The 24,458-nt window shown below is 42.1% G+C and overlaps 2 protein-coding genes across 4 annotated transcripts in view; one reads left to right on the top strand and one right to left on the bottom strand.

Moving 5' to 3' along the window:
* The window catches only part of Atp10d (ATPase phospholipid transporting 10D (putative)), a 94,472-nt gene that overhangs the window by 9,645 nt on the left and 60,369 nt on the right, over positions 1-24,458 (top strand). For all 3 annotated transcript variants that reach the window (XM_075943131.1, XM_075943129.1, XM_075943130.1), the window contains exons 2-3: positions 20,017-20,343; positions 22,472-22,666. In XM_075943131.1, coding sequence (XP_075799246.1) covers positions 20,054-20,343; positions 22,472-22,666 — 485 coding nt within the window. In that variant the 5' untranslated portion in view covers positions 20,017-20,053. The remainder of the gene's footprint in view (positions 1-20,016; positions 20,344-22,471; positions 22,667-24,458) is intronic.
* On the bottom strand, positions 7,358-7,741 carry LOC142832493 (large ribosomal subunit protein eL42-like). Its single transcript, XM_075942960.1, has one exon. It carries the CDS (start codon positions 7,716-7,718, stop codon positions 7,398-7,400), a length of 321 nt encoding a protein of 106 aa, XP_075799075.1. The 5' UTR covers positions 7,719-7,741; the 3' UTR covers positions 7,358-7,397.

Below are 24,458 nucleotides of genomic sequence, written 5' to 3'. Positions count from 1 at the left end.
TCCGCTACCGTTAGAACAGTAAATAAGATGGCCACATAGGGCTGTTGATTTAAACAACCTTAGCTCGTTGCTCTTTATCTTCCTAATACTAATTTCAAGACTGTCTTTGCAACCACAGTCCAGGGTGTTTACCACAGTTTACGCTTGTACACACACACACACACACACACACACACACACACACACACACACGTCACATGAAACAGGAGTTTGCTCCCCCTTTAGTGTGCACGAGGAAAGAAAGACCAGCAGGAGACTTGTATTCTGCCAGTTTAACAAGATCCTTCGGTTCTAGTGTTCAGAGTGAACACTTCTCTGTGTGCTTGCTTCCTTTCAGAACTTGTTTATTTATTTATTGCTTGGTGTTTTAATGTTCTGTTTTGCTCCGAAACCTGCTGGGCCCGTTTGTCTCATGGCAGCTACTCTCTGAGGTTTTGGTTAATGAGGGAACCTCATGGGGCTCATGGCTGCTGGTCCCTTTTTTAGACTGTGTACTCCTGCAGGCCAAAAATCACGGAGTTGGTGCAGGACATTGGCTTCAGTGCTGGGAAATCCCATGCGAGTTTTTCAGTACCATTTACTAACTGGTGTGGACAGGAGGTATCTGAACAGCAGGCAATGATTGTATGAAGTCAAGCCAGCCTTGTTAGTTTTGATCTTCTCTTCGGTAGTACACTTCTTGAAGGCCGTAGAAGTCATGATTTACTTATATTTATTAACCTCTGTTTTGGAGTTAGAAGAGTGGCCTCTTTATAACAGCAGCCCTTTGGTGGAGGTGGGATGGGGGAAGGCTAGGAAACCATGTGTGCACATTCATAGAGGTGGTGAATGCAGGACGACCCAGACACAATTCTGAAAGGCCCCACCAGTACCTGAGCACACTGGTGCTGAACTCCCAGAGAAGAAAATGTACCAGGTGCCTTGTGAAATGCAGGAGCATGGAGTACGCGTTGCCTGGTGATTTCCATCCCAGGAGGAATTAATTTTTGCTTTCTGTGATGTCTTAAATGTCCTGACAATATAGACTGCTCAGCAGAATGTCTTCCCCGAGAGCCGTAGAGCAATGAGGTTTAAATACTTCAGCTATTTTAAAAACTTGGTTCTACTTGTTTCATTTCATTTGCCATCCTGTTGCGTTTCATGATGAATGTCTACTTCGTGATTACCTGCTGCAGTTCTTAGTGCAAATTCTTATGACTCTAGGCCGTGCAACAAAAGCTGTAGGGCGATACCAGGATACGCCGACGCCAATGACTCCAGTCTAGGGCCGAGGGGACGAAGGCAGCTCAGGGGGACTGGGGCTGCACTGTATATAGGAGGGGCGCCATTCACTCATCCACTCCTTAGTTCAGCCCACAGATATTCACGGAAGCTCTCTACTCTATCCTGTTCTGGGCTAAAGCTGTATTCATGAATGAAAAAAAAAAACCCAGCAATTTCTACTCTGATGGGGGAGGGAAACTGACAAAAGCTAAAATACCAAGAGAATTGTCTGTAGAAAATGACAGGAAAGTTCAATGAAAAGTAAAGCACAGAATGGGCTTCATATGAGGAAGATCATGCACAGACATATGTTCTTGCTACAGTTAACATGGGGGCATTACAGTTTTCCATTGAGGAAATAGCCATATCTAAATCTGGTTATAGCAGAGCCAGGGTCATGGAGATGGCCCTGGGGAAGTGGGGTGGGGCTGGGAGGTAGGGGTGGAGCTGGAGGGTAGGTACTGTAGGAGACGATGAGGTGTGAGTTCTAGATTATCTTCAAGCTAACAGAATTGGCTGACCGAGTGGATGTGGGATATGAGGGAAAAGCCATGTACTCAAGGAGAGCACAGAGGCTCTGATCTGTGTGTGCATCAGAAGGGTGTTGCAGCCGCCGTCTGGCTAAAGCGATCTGTGGTGGAGGCTGGTCTGAACATAGTTATAATTAACTAGCTTAGTCTGCCATGTGTCTGTCTGGAGATGGGCTGCCTCCTCAGCGGCTCAGAGCGGGAGTCTGAGTTTTAGGAAGAAGGTGTGATTGAGAAGGTTGTCTGGGGGACCTTGTGAAAGCCCCTGCATGACGACTTTGCTTTCCTTGATAAAAGAAATACGATCAGGCACAGAAAGGATATTGGAGGTTGGGAGATATTAGATATTAGAGGAGGAAGAAAAAAATGCCTGAAACAATTGGGCATGGAGGCGTGAGTTACTAGACTGGATTCTCTGATTGCAGCCGCGCTGACTTGTGGTCTGTGGCTGCAAGTTTCAAACAGCTAATCTGGGACGGTCGCTTCCTTTCAGACCAGGGGCACTGAGACAGAATGCATACAAATTCGTGTCAGTGCTTAGGACATAAGCAGAACATGGGTTTTTCCAGGAAGGAAGCGAGAAAAGCAGTAACAGGTGTAAAGAATATAAGCGAGGGGGGTAGGTGTTGGTCACAGTATTTAAACCTGTCAAGGAGGAAAGAAAACCGTGTAAGAATGACGGGCAGCAGAAAGGTACTTGACCTGATAGTGGCAGACGGAGCACTAGGTAAGGGAGCCTTGTGTGAAGTAACATTTGTGTAAAGGTAAATTATATTTCTGTATGTTGGATCCTATTTCAAGTACCTGTGAAAATTTTTCTATTGACCACGTCTAATGTTTCCGAAATTAGCAAATACAAATGTTTAGGTAAATATTTCATCATAGATCATGGCAAGTATTGAACAGAGTAAGTATTGTTGTGATTTTATGTTTATAATATTAATAGGTAACATATTAATATCTTGTGTTTATGATATTAATATTCCATATATTAATATCTTATTAACAGTGAAAAGCCAGATCTCAAAAGCATACTATTCTATTAGTTTTATACCATAGTATTTTAGAATTGTGTAGGATTTCCAAAAGCAAAACATAGTATTAAAAATAATTATTTTCAATGTTTAAGTATATGTTTATTCGGTTTTCAAAATTGATTAAGGGAAATAGAAAGTAATTTGTAAGTATGGATGAGACTTTAAATAACACAAGGATATGTCTATATACCTGCAATGTTCCCTTGCTTCTCTGCCAACTAACTGATGCCTAGTATCCACCGAAGGAGACTCATTTATCCATGTGATCCCTTCAAGAAAATAAGAGACCTATTAAAGAAGAGAAGCCCTGAAGCTTTCTGTATCTGAATGGACCATCTAAAACCATTTGCCCATCTGTCCATCAGTCCATCCATCCATCCATTCATCCATCATCCATCCCTTCATCCATCTATCTGCCCAGCCATCCATCTATCCCTTCATCCATCCGTCCATTCCTCCCTTCATCCATCCATCCATCCATCCATCCACCCATCCATCCGCCCATTCCTTCTATCTCTCCAATAAATGTATCTGCTAATATATACTAATATTTCCCAACATGCGGTGGTCCAATTGTAATTTTTTTTGTCTGTGAGTTGATACCAAAACAATGCAGATTTGGTAGAAACAGTAATGTACTACAGATTTTGAAATTTGTTTTTTTTCCCCCTAGACAAATGCATGATATGATTCTCTCTCTCGGTGCTGAGCAACAGAAATGAGCATTGCTCCTGCTCAGCCATACAGTCACTTTGAGAAAGAACTGCTCTTTCACAGGTTACTGCTGTGTTGGCAGCAGTCTGTGCAAACAGGTATTCGGTGAATTACAGAGATAGGCCACACTGTTTTGAGGAACAGATGCGTTAGAGGATTCTGCCCAATTTTAGGCTAGTGTAAACTTTCTGAACACATTGAAAGTGGACTAAGTCATGGTTCTAGTAGCTTTGCTGTATTATATTGGACTCACAACATTTAAACTATGGCATGATTTTACCAGACCATAACCCTATCCTAAATAGAGGAATATCTATGCACAAAATGTTGATCTGGATATAGCTCAGTGGTAGAATACTTGTCCAGTATGTGTGAGACCATGACTATAAAACTCAACATCTCACACTCACAGATAAATGCATATACATTTATTATATACATGAGTTTACATATATTTGCATGTATTAATGTGGCATAACATAGATATGTATACATGAATATATATACACATATAAATATATATTCTATATATAAAAATTTATTTTCACATTAAAGAATTGAAGAAACTTTCTATTGAATGTGCTTGGAAATAAAAAAAATCAACTCTTTTGTTTTTGAGATCACATCCTGAGATTCTTTTTTTTTTAAATTTATTTATTTATTAAAGATTTCTGTCTCTTCCCCGCTACCGCTTCCCATTTCCCTCCCCCTCCCCCAACTAAGTCCCCCCCCAGCCCGAAAAGCAATCAGGGTTCCCTGTCCTGTGGGAAGTCCAAGGAACCCCCACCTCCATCCAGGTCTAGTAAGTTGAGCATCCAAACTGCCTAGGCTCCCACAAAGCCAGTGCGTGCAGTAGGATCAGAAACCCATTGCCATTGTTCTTGAGTTGTCAGTAGTCGTCATTGTCAACTCTTTTTCTAGTACAAAACAATACATCTTCATAGGCACCTCAGTCATATATTATTCCTCTGCTGTTTTTAACTTCAAAATAAAGGCTAATCTGGCCCTTCGTCAGGAAGGATATATAAATGTGAGAGTCATCTTCATGATGTTGTTATGTCTGTGTGTCGGGGTTGAGAACCTCCCTTAGCCTCCATGAGAGGCTGCTCTTCGGATGTGGGACCTGAACCTCTTTTGTCTTTTCCTAAGCATCACCTGTGGTGTCTGGCACGTGGTGGGTTATCAGGGCGTGTTTGCTGAATGACTTGGGAATGGAATGAGGTTAGTTTTAAGCATCGTTTCTAACAAGGTATAAGGGCAAGGCACCTGATTTGACTTGACCTTTCCCTATTTAGGGACCATAAAAATAACAAAACTATCATAAACATTTCCCTCTTAGAGGTATAGTGAAAGTATGACTAGGTTTTTATAACCTTACCTAACACCCGGTGTGTGATAGTTATCACTCGTTATCAAAAGTAATTATTTTATAGCACTGTTTTGAGTGAGGCAGTACGCTTGCCTGGCCTCATGTATATGCCTAAAATGTAGGATATGTATGCCTAGATGGGATTTAGTTCAAAATGTTCAGTACGAAGAAATATTACATAGCATTCGAAAGTCCAGGTTTATTTCATTCAAGAGATCCCACTTACCCAGTGTGGAAAATGGATAATATAGCTTCCTTATCCAAGAGCCACCGCTCTTGTGATATAAGCTGGCTCTTGCCATCGCAAAGCCCTACATTTAGATACATCCAGACACTTTCTATGCTTATCTTCTTGCCTAAAGAATACGTGAGACAAAGAAAAGAAGCTCTGTTTTCATAGGTAATAGGATAATCACCGCTAAGGGAACCGTGCCAATATCAGACCTGATAGAGCAAAGAAGCCCACACAGAAATCAAGCAATCTCACTGTCATTCCCACAACATGTATGATAAAGAATCAGTCTCCCCAGGAGCTAAGCCTCTTGTAGAGAGTGTGAGAAAACTGGGTGCTAGATAGCATAGACGGGAGCAAGCTCAAGTTTTACAAGGATGCCCTGTGCTTCGGGCATGCATGTCTCTGATATACAGCCAATGAGACTTTCCTGAGATGAGTTTTCTATGAGAGAATTCCTGTCTCATATCTGCTATAAATTTCTCAATGCTCACTATTAATGCTGATAGATAAACAGGATTTAGAGCATAGAAAAACTTTGATATTTTGTTAGTGTTTTCTTCCGTCAGTTGTAGAAAGGAGGGTATAATTCTCTCAAGGTGGAGATCCATTGTTCTTCCTTGTTAAGCTTTTGGGAATGGTGGTTGAAAGGGGTCGTAATAATATTAAAATCTAAAGAATTAATCGTTAAGACCTACTAACCTGAAGGTGGTGGTGAGTGTGGTGGTGGTTGTGTAAACTCGACCTTCCTAAGCTTTTGGTTCATTTCCACCTTCGCCCATGAGGATCTGTTTGTATCAACTGTCAAGCTATTGGTATATTGCCTTGGTCTTCACGTTAAAATGAAACAGGCTTCCCAACAATGAGTGATATAGCATGCTTAGCACCACCTGAAAACTTGTTAAATATGCTTGTTTTGCTGCTCCATCCCAGACCTGCTGGGTCAGAAGTCAAAGGGTCGAGGTTCAAGAGATTCGGATGCTTGCGGAGAAAGACTATCTTGAAGTGACTGTATGTGAACCCGTGTTTGTCTTTTAGACAGATGACCTCATGTGTGTAATTGAAGTTTGTCGGCTGCTGGTGACCTCTGAAACTTTCAAGTGCTAACTGGACCCAAGAGAATTCATTATCCTGTATTTACCTTTTGATAATCTTTCCTGCTTCCAAGCATTCATCAAGGGAAGTGGAGTTTTGAGAACTTAGTGTGTTTTTAAGTGATTTGTGTATAGTAAGTGACTTTAATGAGCACTGTATGCAGTATAGTTTAGTAGTAAAGGATTGGGTGCGTGTGTATTCTAGGAAACAAATGCCTCAGGAAATTAGCTCAGGACAGGGGAGTATCTAAATCATGAACATTGTTGGTTCCAACGGATCATCTTTGACCTTGAAGTGCTCACTTCTTTGTATGGTTTAAAAATATGCTTTTCTTAACTTTTTACTTTTCCTTCCTTCCTTCCTTCCTTCCTTCCTTCCTTCCTTCCTTCCTTCCTTCCTTCCTTCTTCTTCTCCTTCTTTATGTTTTTATTTTTTATCAAGACAGTGTTTCTCTGTAGGTTTGGAGCCTGTCCCGGAATTCGCTCTGTAGACTAGGCTAGCCTAGAACTCACAGAGATCCACCTGTCTCTGCCTCCCAAAACTGGAATTAAAGATGCCACAAAAATCTTTTATTGTTTGAGGATTTCATACATCTTTATAATGCATTTTGATGAAATCTGCCCCATCCCTCCACCTGTATAAATTTTAAGTGTACAAAACTATACTATGTATTATTTGTAGATAAATAAATATTCAAAACTGTATTTAAGGGGCTGGAGAGATGGCTCAGAGGTTAAGAGCATTGCCTGCTCTTCCAAAGGTCCTGAGTTCAATTCCCAGCAACCACATGGTGGCTCACAACCATCTGTAATGGGGTCTGGTGCCCTCTTCTGGCATATACACAGACAGAATATTGTATACATAATAAATAAATAAATAATAAATAAATATTTAAAAAACACTGTATTTAAAATGTATGAGAATGATACAGACTAACTTCAGAATAGCGATACTTCTAAGGTAGTAAGGAAAGTTGGTCAAAGACTCAAGAGGTAGTGATCCAGCTATATCTATGATATTTTCTGTTATTTTTTAACTTTCTTTTTTATTTCTTTTTTCTGTCTTTAACATCATGCATCTCCATCCCATTCATTCCCCTATCCTTTTTTTTTTTTTTGAGTGAAAGCTCATGATTTTATTGTCTTCATAACAAGGTCAGCTTAGAACTGGATCACTTGGCCCTTTCTCTTCTTATCACCACCCAGTTCAAAATGCTTGCATCTCTTACTAGCCAGCATCCTCTTAGATCTGCAGTTGGGCTCCACACATTCCAGTCTCAGCACAATCTTCTTTGTAGTTTTTGCCTTTTTGCGGAAAATAGGCTTAGTCTGCCCACCATAGCCACTCCGTTTCCTGTCATAACGCCGCTTTCCCTGGGCATACAAAGAATCTTTGCCCTTCTTGTACTGGGTCACTTTGTGGGGTTGGTGTTTGCCACATTTCTTGCAGAATGTACGGCGGGTCTTAGGAACGTTCACCATGTTGGCGGGTGCGATATCAGCACAGAAAGCCCCCATCCCTTTGTATCTACTATCTGTCCCTGCAACCCTCCCCCAATAAAATAAAATAAATTTGAAGCAAAAAAAAAATTTAAAAAACCAATTTTGTCATGGAAGCTGCAGTGTGACACAGTCAGTCACGCAGTAAACCCTTTTATCATATATCTTTACTTGCAAGTGTTCATTGCCAAGAGTCAATGGTCTGGTTTGAGGTCTCTGTTTTCTGCTATGCTGTGGATGCAGGGCCCTCACTGGAACCCCTCTTAGTTATCCTTGTTGTCCTGTGTCATGGGAATACTGGAGCTTTGGGTCTGCAGGACTGGTCCCTTCCTGTGCTCCAGCAGATATAGACGGGATGGATGCTGGCGTGGGCCAGCTCATAACCCTGCTTCTGGGCCTGGGTATTGCAGGCTTGTCAGCCCGCCAGCTCTCCCTTGTCCTCACTAGTAGGGCGAGCTCTCCTGCATTGCCCTGGCTAGTTCACCCCTTGCAGTGATGAGCAAGGGGTGAGGCCAGCTCTCCTGCTTTCTCGTCCTCCGTCCTCCGTGTCAGTTCTCCCACACCAGCGCCTCCAGGGGCAGCTCTGCTGTGTTGCCCAGGCAAGGCTAGACCTGTTCTCCGCAGTGCTGCAGCTGATGGGAAACAGCCCTCCTGCTCTTATGACCTCAGTTCCAGCTCTCCCACCTGACTCGGGGGTTAATGAGGTTGGGGATGGAGCAGGCATCTCTCGTTGGCCATGCTGCCAAAAGATATTTTTCTTAATCCTCAAGTCAGAGTGCCTACCACTGGCCAAGAATCAGGCGACCTATACTGTAGGAACTTGGGGTTGTTTGCAGAAAACAGTGATAAAGCAGTGACTGGGAAAAATACGGCTACATCTTGGGCACTAGGAATGGTCTTGAAAAATACCTTCAAAGGGTTCCACAGTAAGTTGTACTATGGAGCTTCTGTCTCCTGGTGTTGTACTTGCCCCCTGGGAGTAGCTGAGAGAGAAGAGAGGGAGGGAGTTGCTATCCTTAGCCGTTTAGGTGCTTAGAAAGCACTCTAGGTAACCTAGGAGCAAAGTCACCAAAAGATGAAGCAAGCAGTGCTTAAGCACGAGTTAGAGTTTAAAAAATTAAACGCAGATGAGTATCTGGGGTATGGTTGTTACTATCATACATGCATACAGACTCTCAACTAATACAGCAATGATTAACCTTTACCTAGTACTTGCAATATTATTCTGAGGAGCTGCAGTATTCATTTGATGCTCTCAGCCCTTTGAGTGGAGTTAACTGCTAAGGGAGCTCCCAGGAGTGGATGTTGGTTGCTGGACTCACTGTTCTTAATCACTGCTACACTCTTCACCGATCTTACAGACACTAGAGCAGAGAAACCTGTGCTTTTCTGGAAGAGTTGCTCAGACCTGGAGGAGCGGGCTGCTTCTGTCATTGGTGTCTTGATGCAATCATCAGCCAACACTGATGACCCCTTCTTCCCCAAGTTTAGATTTTCACCCCTGCTTCTAAGAGCAAGACAGCAGTTCTGAATTTGTGTTTCCTTTTCCAATATAACCACTTTTCTCTAAAAGTGCAATGATCAACAGATTTTTGTTGATCATCTAGCTTTAGCCAAGCCCTAAAGCGACGCATGGAGAGCAATTGCCTAAGTTCCCTAGTGAAAAAGGAAGGCACTTGCAACACATTGCCAAGTCCAATGACTGAGCCATGCTTAGGGTTGAACATGGGAGCAGAATAGGGAATGGCCTGCCCTTCTGCCTGTGTGAACGCCTCCCAGTCTCTCTCCTTCCACAGTCAAGCTAACAACAGGCCAGCAGTTCAGTGGTGGCTCGTGCGGTAGGTGAGTATTTCGCTCTAGGAAGAGAGAACAGCACTGCAGAAGTACAGCGGTTATTCTAGGTTCTCAGCCTTACTGATGATAAGCCACCAGGGTGCTAATAAAATTACGCATGCATGGGCTCCACTGTAGGTCCCCAGGACCAGAGTCTCCTGGGAAGAGACCTGGCAGCCTGATCAACCAGGCTCTGGAGCATCCTTATCACGGGAGCTTGGGAAACAGAACAAGGCGAATGTAGTCGGTTCACAAACATGGTTGTTATGAGCTTAGGAGAGAATGTTTGGCGAAGAGTTTGAGTGGTATAGAGAGAATTTCTTGTCACACTTGTCTTTTGTGACAGTGGTGTGAATGGTCAGTGTTGGCTCCTTCCCAGGTATTACAAGCACGTTGAACAGAGTGTTTACTTAGACTCAAGCAATTCAGTTTATACCCTCAGGAAAACACTAACAGTTTGTACCTCATCTCAGCATACAGGTCCCAGCCTCTGCGTGGAGATGGCCTAAGAGATGGCAGATGATGAAAGTATGGGTGCGAAGGAATAATTTTCATCTACCGTGTGTCCTGTGATCTCTATGGCATCTATTTTCTCCCTAACACACTGAGGTTCAGAGACTGCTTGTGTCGGTCAAATGTGTGACAAGCGCTGTGGCCACTGTGTGAGCCTGCGTCAGCACAGCAGGGGGATTTTGATGGGTAAAGATGTGGCGAGGATGATCAAACACGGGAAATATAAAGTTGCTTACATAAAAGTCTGTAGTAGGAGGCTGTCAGGAGGCAGGGGATAGGGAAGAGGAAGAAACAGGGAGAGATTGGTGAAGAGATGCCAGGTTAAAGTTAGATAGGAGAATCAGTTCTGGTGTTCTGTTGTGCAGCGAGGTAAATATGGTTACCATATTATATTGACTGCTTCAAAATAACTGAAAGAAGGAACTTTGAATGTTCTTATCACAAACAAATGATATGTACATGGGGTGCTAGATATGTTAACTAGCCAGATTTAATCATTGTACAACATAGACATATATTAAAATATTGTATCATGCTCTGTAAATACGTATAACCATTATATGTCAATCAAAGGAGAAATTATTTTAAATGGTGAGCAAACTGCTTACTGCAACTCTAGCTAAGGTGGATGAGCTATGGAGTGGTGTGCTGGGGTTGGACCGTAATGAAAAATTTCTGACAAAAATGTATGCCAGTATTCTGTTGCTTTTTCTTTTAGGAGAAGCCAATTCTTTATGTTTTATTTCTGTTTTAAAACGCTGATCCCCTGTGTTCTTAAAAGGAAATGAAAACAATGTGCCTGTTGGCACAGAACTGAGTAGAAAGTTGCCCAAGTAGACGCTGCTGATTGGTGGCTGCTAGATCAGGCTCTTTGGACCACAGCTTGCAATTCCGTGTACGGTTATGTAAACGCGTATGTGGGTTGCAAACACCAGACTGGTAATAACAGATACATGTGAACATGAGTGATCAAAAATTGCATGAAATGTGTGATAAACCTGAGGTATTTCTGGTGGTGCTTGCCCGAATCTTGTCTCAGTGTCACTGTAAGCCTTGGTTCTGAAGGCACAATAATGCATGTGGCAGGAGGCATGTCATCATGTCACCCAGGACCAAAAGTGCTACCTAAAACACCTGGGTTCAGACTTGGGCTATGTTATGCAGTATCTTTATTTAGTGTTTAAATAAGAGCTTTTTGCTTGTATAGAAACATAAGGTTTAATTATGGAAAACAAAACTTAGGATGTTTTCCTACCATTATTTCCTAGCATGTATCAAATTAGTACATCTTTGGATTATATTGTGTTTGGATATTTGATTTTAAGAATTGCTGTGTTAATTGTCAACTTGTATTTCAAAACAAATAAAATCATTAAATAGATTCTAAGTTTTGGGATTAAGGCAAAATTTCTAGCAATTTCTTAAATAATTTCTTTTATTTTTGAGATTAAAATATAATTACATCATTTTCCTTTCCTTTTCCTCACTTCAAACACTCAAATATAACCCTCCTTGCTCCCTTTCAAATTCATGACCTCTTTTTAAAAATTAATTTTCAACAATGTCTAAAGTGTTTTTAATGTCATTTGGTATCATGCACTTATGAAAAGTAGTGTCCTTGGCACGGACAGTGGAAGATGCTCTATGACATGCAGTATCAAATATTCAACCCAGATTTAATTCCTTACATAAAAATAAGCAGATGCACCCATCTTATTAGTATACAAATTGGCTGTTTTAAGAGAATTTCTTAGCATCTGTTACCCATAAATGTTTGATTTGCATACCTGTTTTACGTACTGGTGTACCTGGGGTCCTATAAAAAGTTTCTTGAGGGAGAAAGATTCATGACTGGGAAGCTTAAGAAAGTCTGCTTTAGATTAAGTGATCCCCAAAAGCTAGACATTAAAATATCACAAGCCTTGGTGATCTTTGATGAGGCATGACTTAATGGAACTTGGATGAATGTTTATGGGAAACAGTGCTAACATGAAACTCTTTTCTAGGCGACGACATACATTTTCTCTGGCCGAATTAGAAAGTTTAAAAGGCTCTGTCCTCCTGGCTGTTGTGGTAAAGTGCTGTGTGCATCTGGCCCGCCAGTCCTCCTGGCGTCTTTAGCATGCTTCTACAGTAAGAGTCCAGTGTGTGCATCTATCCCACTCCCGAAGTTCAGTATGAGGCTGGTGGCTGCCAGAGAATGCATTGCAACACTTTAGCAAGCGTGGAAACCAATACTATTGTGATGTAAGAAGGAGACAGAGCAGGAAGTGTCCGTCTGCAGAGCCAGCAGCAAGGGCGCCAACTGTGTGTAGAACCTTTGTTTGCAACTGTATGTGAATATATGCTAGGTTGCATCTCAGAGAATGTATTTTCTTTTTCTTTTTTTTTTTTAATTTATTTATTTATTAAGGATTTCTGCCTCCTCCCCGCAACCGCCTCTGGTAGGGAATTCGTTTTGAAAGCCACTGAACCAGAATAAACTTGATACATTCTCAGTCATTCTGTCTGCATTAGCTACTTTGACATCACTGGGACCACCTATGGGAGGAAAGATTTATTCTCATGGTCTCAGTCTTCCGTCATCATGGCAGGAGAAGAAAGGGCAGGGGCATCTTAATTCGTGATGGGACTATGTGTGGCAGGAGCTGTTCACAAGGCCACTGGCTGGAAGGCAGGGGCAACAGAAACTGGGGCAAGGATAGTAACTTACAGCTAGTGACTTCACCCCCTAAAGCTTCCTTAATCCCCCAAATAGCTCCACCAGCTGAGGCTAAGGGCTCCAAATGTGTGGAGACATTTTTCCATTCACACTACAAAGCTGCCCAGCTGAAAGGGATCAGTTTTAAGGTGGAAATTCAAAACATTCCTCCTGGTCTGCTAGTTACCTCCGAAGGTTCGCTTTTTCTCCTCGGTCTCCTAAAAACACAACTTCCTCTCTTGTGCTTAAGTTCTCAGATCCAATTGGCACTTACTTTTTAAAAAATAATACTGGAGTTGGTGCGCTCCTGTTAGCTCACTCCCATTAGCTCAGATAAGCTGTTTCAGTGGGTGTCTCCATCATGGTCTTGATCTCTTTGCTCATATTCTCACTCCTCCCTCTCTTCAACTGGACTTTGGGAGCTCAGCCCAGTGCTCCACTGTGGATCTCTGCCTCTGTTTCCATCAGTTGCTGGATGGGGGTGGTATGAGGGGATAGGTGGAGGGAATGGGAGGAGGGGAGGGAGTGGGAACTGGGTTTGGTATGTAAAATAAAAATGATAGTTTGTTTTCTTTTTAAAAAAATAAATTAAAAAAGATGTATAACATCGAAAAATAAAAAGTAATACTGGTTGACATTAATTCTATATTCTAGCCTCTGATGAGTTGTGCTCTAGCGTGCACACACACACACACACACACGTTAGACTGATAGTTTACATAACTTAATATCACAGAACATTAAAAAGCAAGAAAAAGTCAGACCCTCAATCAGTAGACAGAAAAACAGTGATTAATATCAGGGTGACAATTAATAAAATAGAAATGAAGAAAATAATATAAGGCGATCAATGAAACAAAGAGTTGGTTTTTTTGAAATATAAATTAGATCAACAATTTTAGCCAAACTCATGAAGAGAGAAAGAGAAAACAATATAAGAGAATTAGAGACAAGCAGGTATCTGTTACAATAGATACCAAGAAATTCAGAAAAACCTTAGGACATAAACTAAGAACATATTCCACTATATTGGAAAAATCTGAAAGAAATGAACGAATGTCTCAAAATATATAACCTATCAAATTAAACTAAGGTGACACAAGCACCTACATAGACCTATAATAAGACGTGGGATTCAGGGAGCAATGAATCAATGAATGAATGAATCTCCCAGCTGAAAATTTTGTTCAGGTTCAGTTATGAAGAATAAAGTATAATGGAATGATGACTTTGTGGCAAAGTGTACTTATTGCTCTTCCAAAAGATTTAATTCAATTTTCAGCATCCATATCGGATAGCTTAAAAGCACCTGTAAGTCTAGCCCCGGGAAATGCAATGCTCCTGACCTCCATAGGGACCTCATACGTGTGCATATAACCCACACCTAGACACAGGCATGTGTAAAATAATTAAAAATTTGAAAAAAGAATAGAGACAGAGACCCACATTGGAGCACTGGACTGAGCTCCCAAGGTCCAAATGAGGAGCAGAAGGAGGGAGAACATGAGCAAGGAAGTCAGGACCGCGAGGGGTGCGCTCACCCATTGAGATGGTGGGGCTGATCTAATGGGAGCTCACCAAGGCCAGCTGGACTGGGACTGATGGGGCATGTAATCAAACCAGACTCTCTGAATGTGGCTGACAATGAGGGCTGACTGAGAAGCCAAGGACAATGGCACTGGGTTTTGATCCTACTGCTTGTACTGACTATGTGGGAGCCTAGTCTGTTTGGATGCAAACCTTCCTAGACCTGGATGGAGAGGGGAGGACCTTGGACTTCCCACAGGGCAGGAAACCCTGACTGCTCTTTGGACTGGAGAGGAAGGGGGAGTGGGCAGGAAACCCTGACTGCTCTTTGGACTGGAGAGGAAGGGGGAGTGGGCAGGAAACCCTGACTGCTCTTTGGACTGGAGAGGAAGGGGGAATGGGCAGGAAACCCTGACTACTCTTTGGACTGGAGAGGAAGGGGGAGTGGGGGGGAGGGGGAGGGAAATGGGAGGAGGTGGAAGTTTTTAATAAAATGAAGAAAAAAAAAAAGGAAAAACCAAAAAGAAAAAAAATTTGAAAAAAAGAATAAAAATGTTTGTAAACTATGCAATAGAAGTTTATTAAAAAATAAAACCAGATAGTAGGGCCTCCTGCATGCTAAGTAAGTGCTCTATACAAAGCTATACCCCAACCATTTTTACATTTATTTATTTATTTACTCATTCATTCATCCATCCATCCATTCATTTATTTAGTGTGTGCGGGGGGGGGGGGCGGGGGTGAGAGGCGTACATGCCAAGGTGAAGGTCAGACAACTTCTGGAAGTCAGTTCTGTCCTTCACACAGTGTTCTTTTCAGGACCCAGACTCAGGTCATCAGCCTTGGCAGCAAGTACCAGTATCCATGGATCCTCCCCAATGCACTCTTCATTTTTATTTTAAGACAAGAGCTTGCTAAGATATTCAGGCTGACCTTGAATTTGTACTCCTCCTGCCTTAGCCTTCTGGTAGCTGAGGTTCCAGGCCTGGGTCACCAGATCCAATTACCAGCTATCAGTTTTGAGGGATGGGCCACAGGGCTGATGAGATGGAGTTATTCTGATTCTGAGGGGCTAGGCTGTCCAGAGTGGAATGGCTGAGAGAGGCAGTATGGAGCAGTGAGCCAGCCCCAGTTCAGTACCCACTGAAATCCCTCGATAAAGAGAAGGAGGACAGGATGAACCTCGGTGTGAGTGGATGCAGACTCCAGTGTCAGTTTGAGGATGTTGGGAAGGAACCGAGGAAAGCAGACACTGGAACACATAGGCAGTGAACTGTTCTCCAGTCATGCCAGTATTTCTCTGAAACTGGGAGAGTTGGGGGTGGCTACGGTTCCTTGCCTGACTCTGTGCCACGCAAAGCCGTCCATCTGTGTGAACCACGTGAGTATTTTTTGTTAGGGGGAGGTTGTTAGTGAGTTGCACCACAAATTAGCAGAAGTTAACACCTTCCATATCTGTTCACTGTTTCTTTAATCTTCTGTTTACATTGTCAGGAAACTGCCCTGAAATTTAAAGAGCCAGGTCTTTCATTGTGACCTGAGGGTGTGGACACCAGACAGACACGCCGCCGTGTTAGGTCTTAAAAGACGGTTAATTGCAAATGAAAACTTCCCACCCCAAGTTTGCAGAAACGATAGCAAATCCCGCCAACTTCAGCTTTCTAAAGAGAAGTGTGAGATTTGACACGATGCCTCTCGTGCTTGTGTTCTAACAACGTACGGAAGCACTTAGTGTGACATTAGCTGGTTCACTCTGCAGTGTTGATTAGCTAGGGGAGCATTATCTCACTTCCTTATTCTGTGAAAGAGTCCTGGCTTCGCTATGAACTACCTTAGTTAATTAGGATACACTTCATGCTACAGCTTTAAGAAGAAACCTAAGCTGTTTTTCTCTAAGGTAAAGGTCGGGCTTTTCTGGTGCCTTTCAGGTGTGGACATGGAAACACTATTGGAAAGATGTGGTTTAGCAATGGCTTGCTTCTCTGTAAGTAGGTGCCTTAGAGGACAGGATCCCAAGGACAGCTCCAGCAAAAACATTCCTCCTATCGTACGTATAAAACTGATAAGACTGCCTTTCTACTGGGGCGCACATTATAACAGCATCCAACATCCAGAGACAAAGGCATGCCCTTGGGAGCTGTGTTCTTTTCGTTAAGTGGCTTTCCAAGCCAGACTTATTATCTCAGCTGTGCATGGGGCTGAGGCAGGAGGATAGCAAGGTCAAGCTCAACCTGGGCAACAGATGAGTTTAAAGCCAGCCTGGGCAACTTGTTTAGACCTCGTCTCAAAATGAAATCTACAAAAACAATATAAATAAACAACAAAAAAAAAAAACAAGAAAGGAAGGAAGGAAGAAAGAAAGAAAGAAAAAGAAAGAAAGAAAGAAAGAAAATAGATAAGTGTATATATAGCTCAGGGGATGCTTGCCAAGAATATGTATAGCACATGCACAACCGTGGGTTCAGTCCCCAGCCCTGCAGAGCAAATGCGTGAATACGTGCATATTTTCACTCTGTTTATTTTCACTGCTTTGTTTCGGGTGAGTTTTTAGAGAGATCTAATGGATTTTAAGTCATTTATTTGTGATTCAGTGGATTTGCTGTAAATGTGCGAATAAGGTGATGTCAGCTGCAGTATCTTTGATTGTATAAGGCCCAGTGCACAGTGAACCGATGTCAAGAATGGCTGTTCAAATATTGATCATTAGAGTGAGGGGCGTCAGAACGCATCTGCCCGTGATGGTGGATGATGACATAGGATTTTAGATTCATAAAAATTGAGTCTAATTTCAGTGTCCTTAGTGGGAAAGGATTAATTTCTGATTAGTATAGTGTTTTAGAAAAATGAGTTAGTACTCCAGTTAGAAACTTAGAGTGAAGCTTAGAAAGGAAATCATCTCAAATAATCTTCCTAAAGGACGACGGTGCTTTAAATGGGATTTTACAACAGGATCACATTTGGTATGTACGTGCCTATCAGGTCACTTAGACCCTCAGCTCTTGGAGAAAGGGGTCCATGTCTTTATTGTGTCTGTATTCTAGCCTAGTGCAGGATCGGTACATATCCCAGTTTTGCCCCATAAAATCTGTAGATGCCCAAATTCAGATGACAAGGATACGTTACAGATTTCCTAAGTAAGAAACTTAGGTGATCAACACCAGGAGTAGATATGTACATGATAAGTCAAGATGGAGCTCAAGGGCCGTGGACTTTTTGCGGCATACTCAATGACATGCTTGTTGCCTAATTTGTGAATTTTGGGGGACATTTTCCAAGTGCCAGATCCTCTAAAAACATAGGCAAATGAGGTGCCTACAATAACAATAAATCCTTTATTCATAAAGATATGATTTGAATCTGCTGTATCTACTTGTGTTATAGAAACAAGACCCTTTGGGGTCCAGCCTCAAGGGCCTCTCAGGGTTCAGAATGGAAGCAACAGCCAGCAGATGACTCAGGATGTCTGCAGGAGAATGAATTTCTCTCACACATGCTTTCCTGAATCAGTATCTTTATCATTCTGTCTCCTGTCCTACTTCTATTTCCTTCCAGCTTCTTCTCCTGCTCCTTCTCTAGCCTAAAAATTCTTTTTCCTACAGGAGCTATAAAGTGATAAAAAAAATTGCAAGAGTTACTTCTCATTGATCAAAAGCACATTCCTAGGGTAAGCGATTAGGAACTGAGCCATTGCCATGGCAACATAAGGGTCCAAGGTTACAGGACAAAGACCGTGATCAGAGGGCAGGGGTACTGTGCCCAGTGAGATAAGCTTTGGGTCTTTTGTTAACAGATTTGGCAAGCAAAGAATTATTTTTCCTAGGGTGTTCATGTAGCAACCTGGTTGGACGTCTGGGATTCTGACCCTGAAAAAGTCTAGTTTGAACTTGTTTTGTAGGGAAAGTGAGATAACCGTGTGCAGTTAGTCTAAGCAAGAGAGCAGAGCAGACTTTTAAATGTCTACTGTCCTCAGGGGATAAATAGATCTAATTATGAAGCCTGTCCTAGGATATTTTCTATATATCAAAATTATATAGCTAAAATCAAAGTCCTCTTCCTGGCCATCCACAGATATATGTGCCCATAAGATTGAGATGTAGTCATGAGATTACATATACACATCACATGAGATTACATAATACACACTACAATGCAGGTACTGGGGAGACGCCAAGCTGCTTTAACAAAAGTGAGCAACAGTTTCCAAAGCTGATGGTCCTGCAGGCCTTGCCTGGATTGATTACCCTCCATCAGAGTCGCTATTCGGGTGGGTTGGCATTCTGAATTATCAATTGCCGTATGCTGTGTATTTCCATCCTCTCCAACATTATAGGATTGAGTGATTAAAATATATATGTATATATGTATTTTATTTTTATGTATGTGCTTGTGTGTATGTGTGCATATCTTCTGTATATATACACATATGTGGGTACCCACAGAAGCCAGAAGATGGCATCAGATCCTCAGGAACAGGAGTTACAGGAGGTTGTGAGCCACCTGACCATGGGTGCTAGGAACTGAACTCTGGCTCTCTGAAAGATCAACAAATGCTCTTAACTGCCAGGCCATCTCCTCAGCCCTAATTGATTTAATGTTGAGATAATGTGCCTAGAGGGTTTTTGCATTGTGTTTGGAATAATAAATGCTAGACTTTTCCTCTTCTACAGTAAATTTCTGGGGGAAAAATAAGGAATACTTAAAAGTAAAGAAAAAGAGGATGGGATTATGCATCACTTAGAATTTGGCACAGAATCCTGATTGACTCAGTTTGGTGGGTGCTGATTTCAGCTGAGTTGACCTGGGACACTCTTGCTCTTCTTTGTTCTAGGCTGTCACCTGAGCACACTGACGTATTTGTGGTCAGATGAGAGCCAGTGGTCTCAGCCTCACATGTGAAGGAATTGGTGTAATTGGGTTTCGGCGGTGACGAAAGGGTTCTGGGGAATCAGTGAGAATGAGCAACCTGGTGAAGAACACTTTGCACACTTCTGCAGTATCTTGTTGTCTACTGTTCCTTTTTTTTTTTAAAGATTTATTTATTTGTTATATATACAACATTCCTTCCATGTGTGCTTTTGCATGTCAGAAGAGGGCACCAGATCCCATTATAGATGGCTGTGAGCCACGATGTGGTTGCTGGGAATTGAACTCAGGACCTCTGGAAGAGTAGTCAGTGCTCTTAACCTCTAAGCCATCTCTCCAGCCCCCTACTGTTCCTTTCTTTAGCCAGACTGAGGCATGCGGCCGAGGTAGAGAAAGATACTGATAAGGCAAAGAAAGTGTCACTCTTGATGAACAGGGATGGGAAGGACTTGTAGCCTTGTTTGTGATCCACTTCTTAAATGTCTACCAGGCCTAGGCTGGACCATTTGCAGGCCACTCATGTAAGCTTCATGACAATTTCCTGACATGGACGCATGACCCGGTTTCAAAATGGAGAAAGCTGATGGCCAGAGAAGCAAAGAGACTTGCATACAATAAAGCCAAGATGGTTACTCCAAGTTATAGAAAGGGCTTGTGGCACTGTCTTTTCATGAGGTAAAAGGTGCGTGCTTTAACAAGAATTTGATTTAAAAGGAGTAGCAGAGATGAGCTGTAGACCCCCTTACCTGTGGAAACACTAGGCCATGTATTCTTCTGGTCTAGAAAACTGCTCTCTTTTACACATTTGCAGAGGCTTATGGGAAACATGTTTTTGTTTGCTAGATCACCTGCACCACCCAGGTCTCCCTGCGTCTTGGACATGACTGAGCTTCTTCAGTGGGCCAGACATCACTGGCATCGGCTGATGAATGGGAGAACCCAACATGAAGACGAAAGGCCATACAGCTATTCCTCACTGCTCGTCTGTGGGGGCAAGTCTTCCCCGACCCCCAAACCAGCAGGAAAGCATCGTGTCGTTATCCCTCATCTTCCGTGCTTCAAAGATGAGTATGAAAGGTTTTCTGGAACCTACATGAATAACCGGATACGGACAACCAAGTACACGCTTCTGAATTTCGTGCCGAGAAACTTATTTGAGCAGTTTCACAGGTACTGTGGTACTTTTCGAGAAACTAACATCTCAGAATGCTTTTCATTTCTTCCATTGAAATTTCCACCAATCCATGCATTTTCACTGTCCTGTTGCACAAGCTTATATATAGACCTGCTAGGCAACTTAGATTCAAGTCCCGGCTGGAGCGAGGGTGCTCGGGGTTCACACAGTTCTTTACAGTTAGAAGGATGTCTTCTGTTTATCAGAGGAGATGCTGTTCCCTTGTGTTATCTTCAGATAGGAAACCGTCTGTGGCTCAGCCAAGGTCATACCAGGAATAAGCAGCAGAGCGGATGTCATAGCCTTGGGCCTTCTCTGTCTTGCTTCAATGTCCTTTCTATTAAACCATGTTGCATTTTAATTGCAGATTTTTCTTACTTGATAATGGGGAAAAGAAAGAGACTCTTACGCAAATGTAATAAGATGTTATTAAGTGAAGCAATGATGTAATTCAATTTAACAGGCATTTATCGAAGCCGACTTGAGATCTTGAAGAAAATGCAGGTATAACCGGCTACTTTCCTTATGGATTCTGTAGGTTTTCCACATGTGTGTACAGACAGTGAGAGGCCACAGTGGGTCTGCAGGTATCAAAGTGAAAGCTTCAAGAGAAGTCATGGAACAAGAGAAGTCACACTGTGTGACACTCGGTCATGGAGGGAGGGCGTCTTCTGCCCAGGAACAGGCAGAGCATATTTCATGTAGAGGAAGGCATGTCAGTTCAAACACAAAGACCTCAACAGAGAAGCCTTGCTTGAAGCCTGGGAGGTTTCCTTTTGTATGATACCTAGTGTCTGTGTTGGGAACAATAGAAAATAATGGGCGGACGGGTCTAAGCCCACCAGCGGAGTATTGCTGTCAAAACAGAGACTCAAGACTCCGTACCTCCAGCATGATTCTGAGCTAGAGAAAAGCCTGCTTGGGTCTGTATGGAGGCGGTGGGATGATCACAAGGAAGGACTTAGAAATAAACTGAATAAAAATGACATTTAGGATGCTGCTGTGTAGTTGTCAGGGGACCCGTGCTTATGATAGTGTGGCGACGAAGGGGACGACAGCCCAGGACACATGCTGTAGACTAGCTTTGGGGAAATAACTGGGAAGGGAGCCTTAGATGGACACGCCGTGATGACTGGAAAACTTACCAGCCAAAGGAGAGCCAGGACCAAAGAGCAGCTGGGCTGTGCAGTTCCTTGTGTTGGAAATGCCCGAGCTGCTCAGTCCAGAGAGAGACGGTCACGATTTGCACTTCATAGGTTCTGTGTGCAGTTGGTGCCATGGTAGAGTGCAGGCATGACTTTCTGAGATTGATAGCCTTAAGGGCTACAGGGGTTTATGTCTGTAGACTGTAATCTAGTACATTTGATAAGTAAAGGAACTTCAAAATTTACAGTGTTCCCTTGAGCTGTGGACTTGAATGTGATCCATGGAGAAACAACTGAAGCCACGGATCTAACAAAAACAGTTAGAAAAGAAAACTTCGGAGCAAAATACATTGGAGATTGCAAAGGAGACATGTGGATAGATTGATTATGCTTTTAAGGAGTTTCACGGTTGAAGGGAAAGGAAAATTCCTGATGACTATGCAGAACTGAGGTTTCTTGTTTGTTCTTTTTTAAAATTTGAATATATAAAATAGTGAAGTTTTGGGGATGGAAGAATTTCCCTGAGCTCTTTGGTTCTGCATAGTGTGAGAAGATACAGAACGTCTCAAGGAGAGAAAATCCCAGGCCTCCCTGCTCTTTTTGGCCTTTAGATTTTGAGCCTTGCTTGAATCGAATGGGTTAATTCAGAGTGCCTGGGTTTGTCTTTTCAGCTTTTAAAGAGAAAACAGTACTTCCTCTTTTCAATATGTGTTACATAACTCAAGACTACCACAGCCAAATATTCACTATTATATGTTTAATAAGAAAATCTTATATTTATTCAAATATGATCCAAGCCAAATGTCCTGGATAGATACAAATACTTCATATTTGTTAGATTTTGATAATTCTCTGTCCTGTGACTGACCATTCCAGCCAATCCCGACTTAGGCAAAAGAACAAAAGCCATGCCTTGCTTCTTTTATTTCAGCTCTTGGAGTGTTCTGTACAAACCTCCCTGTGTGTGCTTGGCTTGCAGGGCTGCCAATTTATACTTCCTGTTCCTCGTGGTCCTGAACTGGGTGCCTTTGGTAGAAGCCTTCCAAAAGGAAATCACGATGCTGCCGCTGGTGGTGGTCCTCACAATCATTGCAATTAAGGATGGCTTGGAGGACTACCGGAAATACAAAATCGATAAGCAGATCAACAATTTAATAACCAAAGTTTACAGTAGGTAAGTGGGATGGCTGTGCCCCTAAGGAATGCACTGTAGCATTTATAAGCATGTTAGTCCTTCTGCCCTTACGTAGGATCAGGACCCTTGTTGTGCTGCTGTTGTTACTGGGGTTTTTTTTTTCCTCTCTCCTGATACCAGGGATTGAACCTAGAACTTCATAATCTTTTACGTATTAGTCAAGTGTTCTACTGGTGAACTACACTACCAGTTGTTATTATTGATTTTGCTTAACATTTCTTAAAATTCTGCACTGAATTTAGTTGAAATCTTAGAGGGGAAATACGATCACAAAAACCCTGCTGACTCAGTCATTGGAAACTGAAAGGATCTGAACTGGATTGAGAGCTGGGTGCAGGGTCATAGCCCGATAAGCTCAGCACTTGGAAGACTGAGACAAGATAGTTGCCAGCCTGGGTATAAGAACCATAGTGAAGATCACGAGAAAGAGAAAAACTTGAATAGATATGAAAAGTTGGATGGAACATGAGAAGTCAATTATTTATGGAGCAAAGGGTTATGAAGTCAGAATAGAATTCTTTTTATTCATAAAACCCAAAACATCTATTGCAGCTTTGCCTGAGGCATCCAATGGAGAGAGTTTATTTGGTGAATTCAGTTATTGTGTAATGTCATTTGCAGTATGTAAAGAGAAAGTCTGTGTATCCAGGAGAGAATTCAGGTTATGAGTTGAACCATGATGCTGCTGATACGAGCTCCTCCGTGCTTCTTTTTAGATGTAAGTGAATACTGAAAACACAGCATGGCTCAGGGCATCTTGCAAGAATCCTAATATTCTCTTATGAGTATGAGAATCAGAGAAAAAGGTTCAGGGGAAGCTTGTTTGAAGATGTGGTGTAATCACGCTAACGTCTGCAAGATCATGAATTCTGCTCGTAATTAGGTTTCTTCAGTAGCTCTCACATTTCTTTACAGATCTATTGAAAAAAAACAAGGAAAAGAATTGATTTTTCATCATTATAAGATGATGTGAGGGGATTTGAATAGTGAAAAAATTACTTCTATTTTTATGCTATTTATGAAGGAAACAAGAAGCTCTGATACAGGCTATCAAATCCTAAAGCAGTTGTAGAGTCGAAGTCTGTGATTCAGAGCACCAATTCCACGAGTCACTCGGTAACGCTTGAGTACTTAGGAAATGCCAGAGACAAGAGAGGTGTCATGCTAGACCGCACTGACCTTTGGTCACTAGATGGAAGATGGCCACATAATGACAAAATCCAGGTTTTGTCACTTTTGAGATTAACCAGGTAACACCAAATTTGGCAAAAAGGGAGGACACTATATATGTGCACATGTGTGTAATCATTTTATATACAGATTCTTCTAAGTGTAGATGCTTGTAGACTTTTGCCACTATTATTTAGTCAATAATATGTCTTTGATCTCTGTATTTTTCTAAAATGTTATTACCTTGATTTCTCCCACTTACTGGCTCTGTAGCCTTGGGCAGATTACATAAGCTAGCTAAATGGCTATTTTATTTCATCTTGCATACAAGGATAAAACAGCAAACACAGTGATGAGCGTATTTTAAGAAGCAAATAAAGGGCAGCCGCTAGCATTATGATGGCAGGTCAGTGCCAGTTAGCAAGAGGGATTCTTGACACATGGGCAAGTCATTTAATTAGCATGTGAGACGTTGTGATAACATTGCTCTGTTTCCTAGATACTAATTGCCCAATGGGAGACCTGGTTTAGCCTTTCCTCAGGGGTCCTTTTACCTGGTTTGCATATACATTTAGTGATGAAATGCTCTAGTCTAGTGTCT

Source organism: Microtus pennsylvanicus, chromosome 12 (assembly GCF_037038515.1).
Source record: "Microtus pennsylvanicus isolate mMicPen1 chromosome 12, mMicPen1.hap1, whole genome shotgun sequence".
Taxonomy (NCBI): Eukaryota; Metazoa; Chordata; class Mammalia; order Rodentia; family Cricetidae; genus Microtus; species Microtus pennsylvanicus.
The sequence above is the reverse complement of the archived record's forward strand: the minus strand, read 5'-3'. Positions and strand labels throughout refer to the sequence as shown.

Excerpts from the sequence above, each read along its gene's own strand:
- LOC142832493 (XM_075942960.1), bottom strand. The coding sequence starts at position 7,718 with ATGGTGAACGTTCCTAAGACCCGCCGTACATTCTGCAAGAAATGTGGC.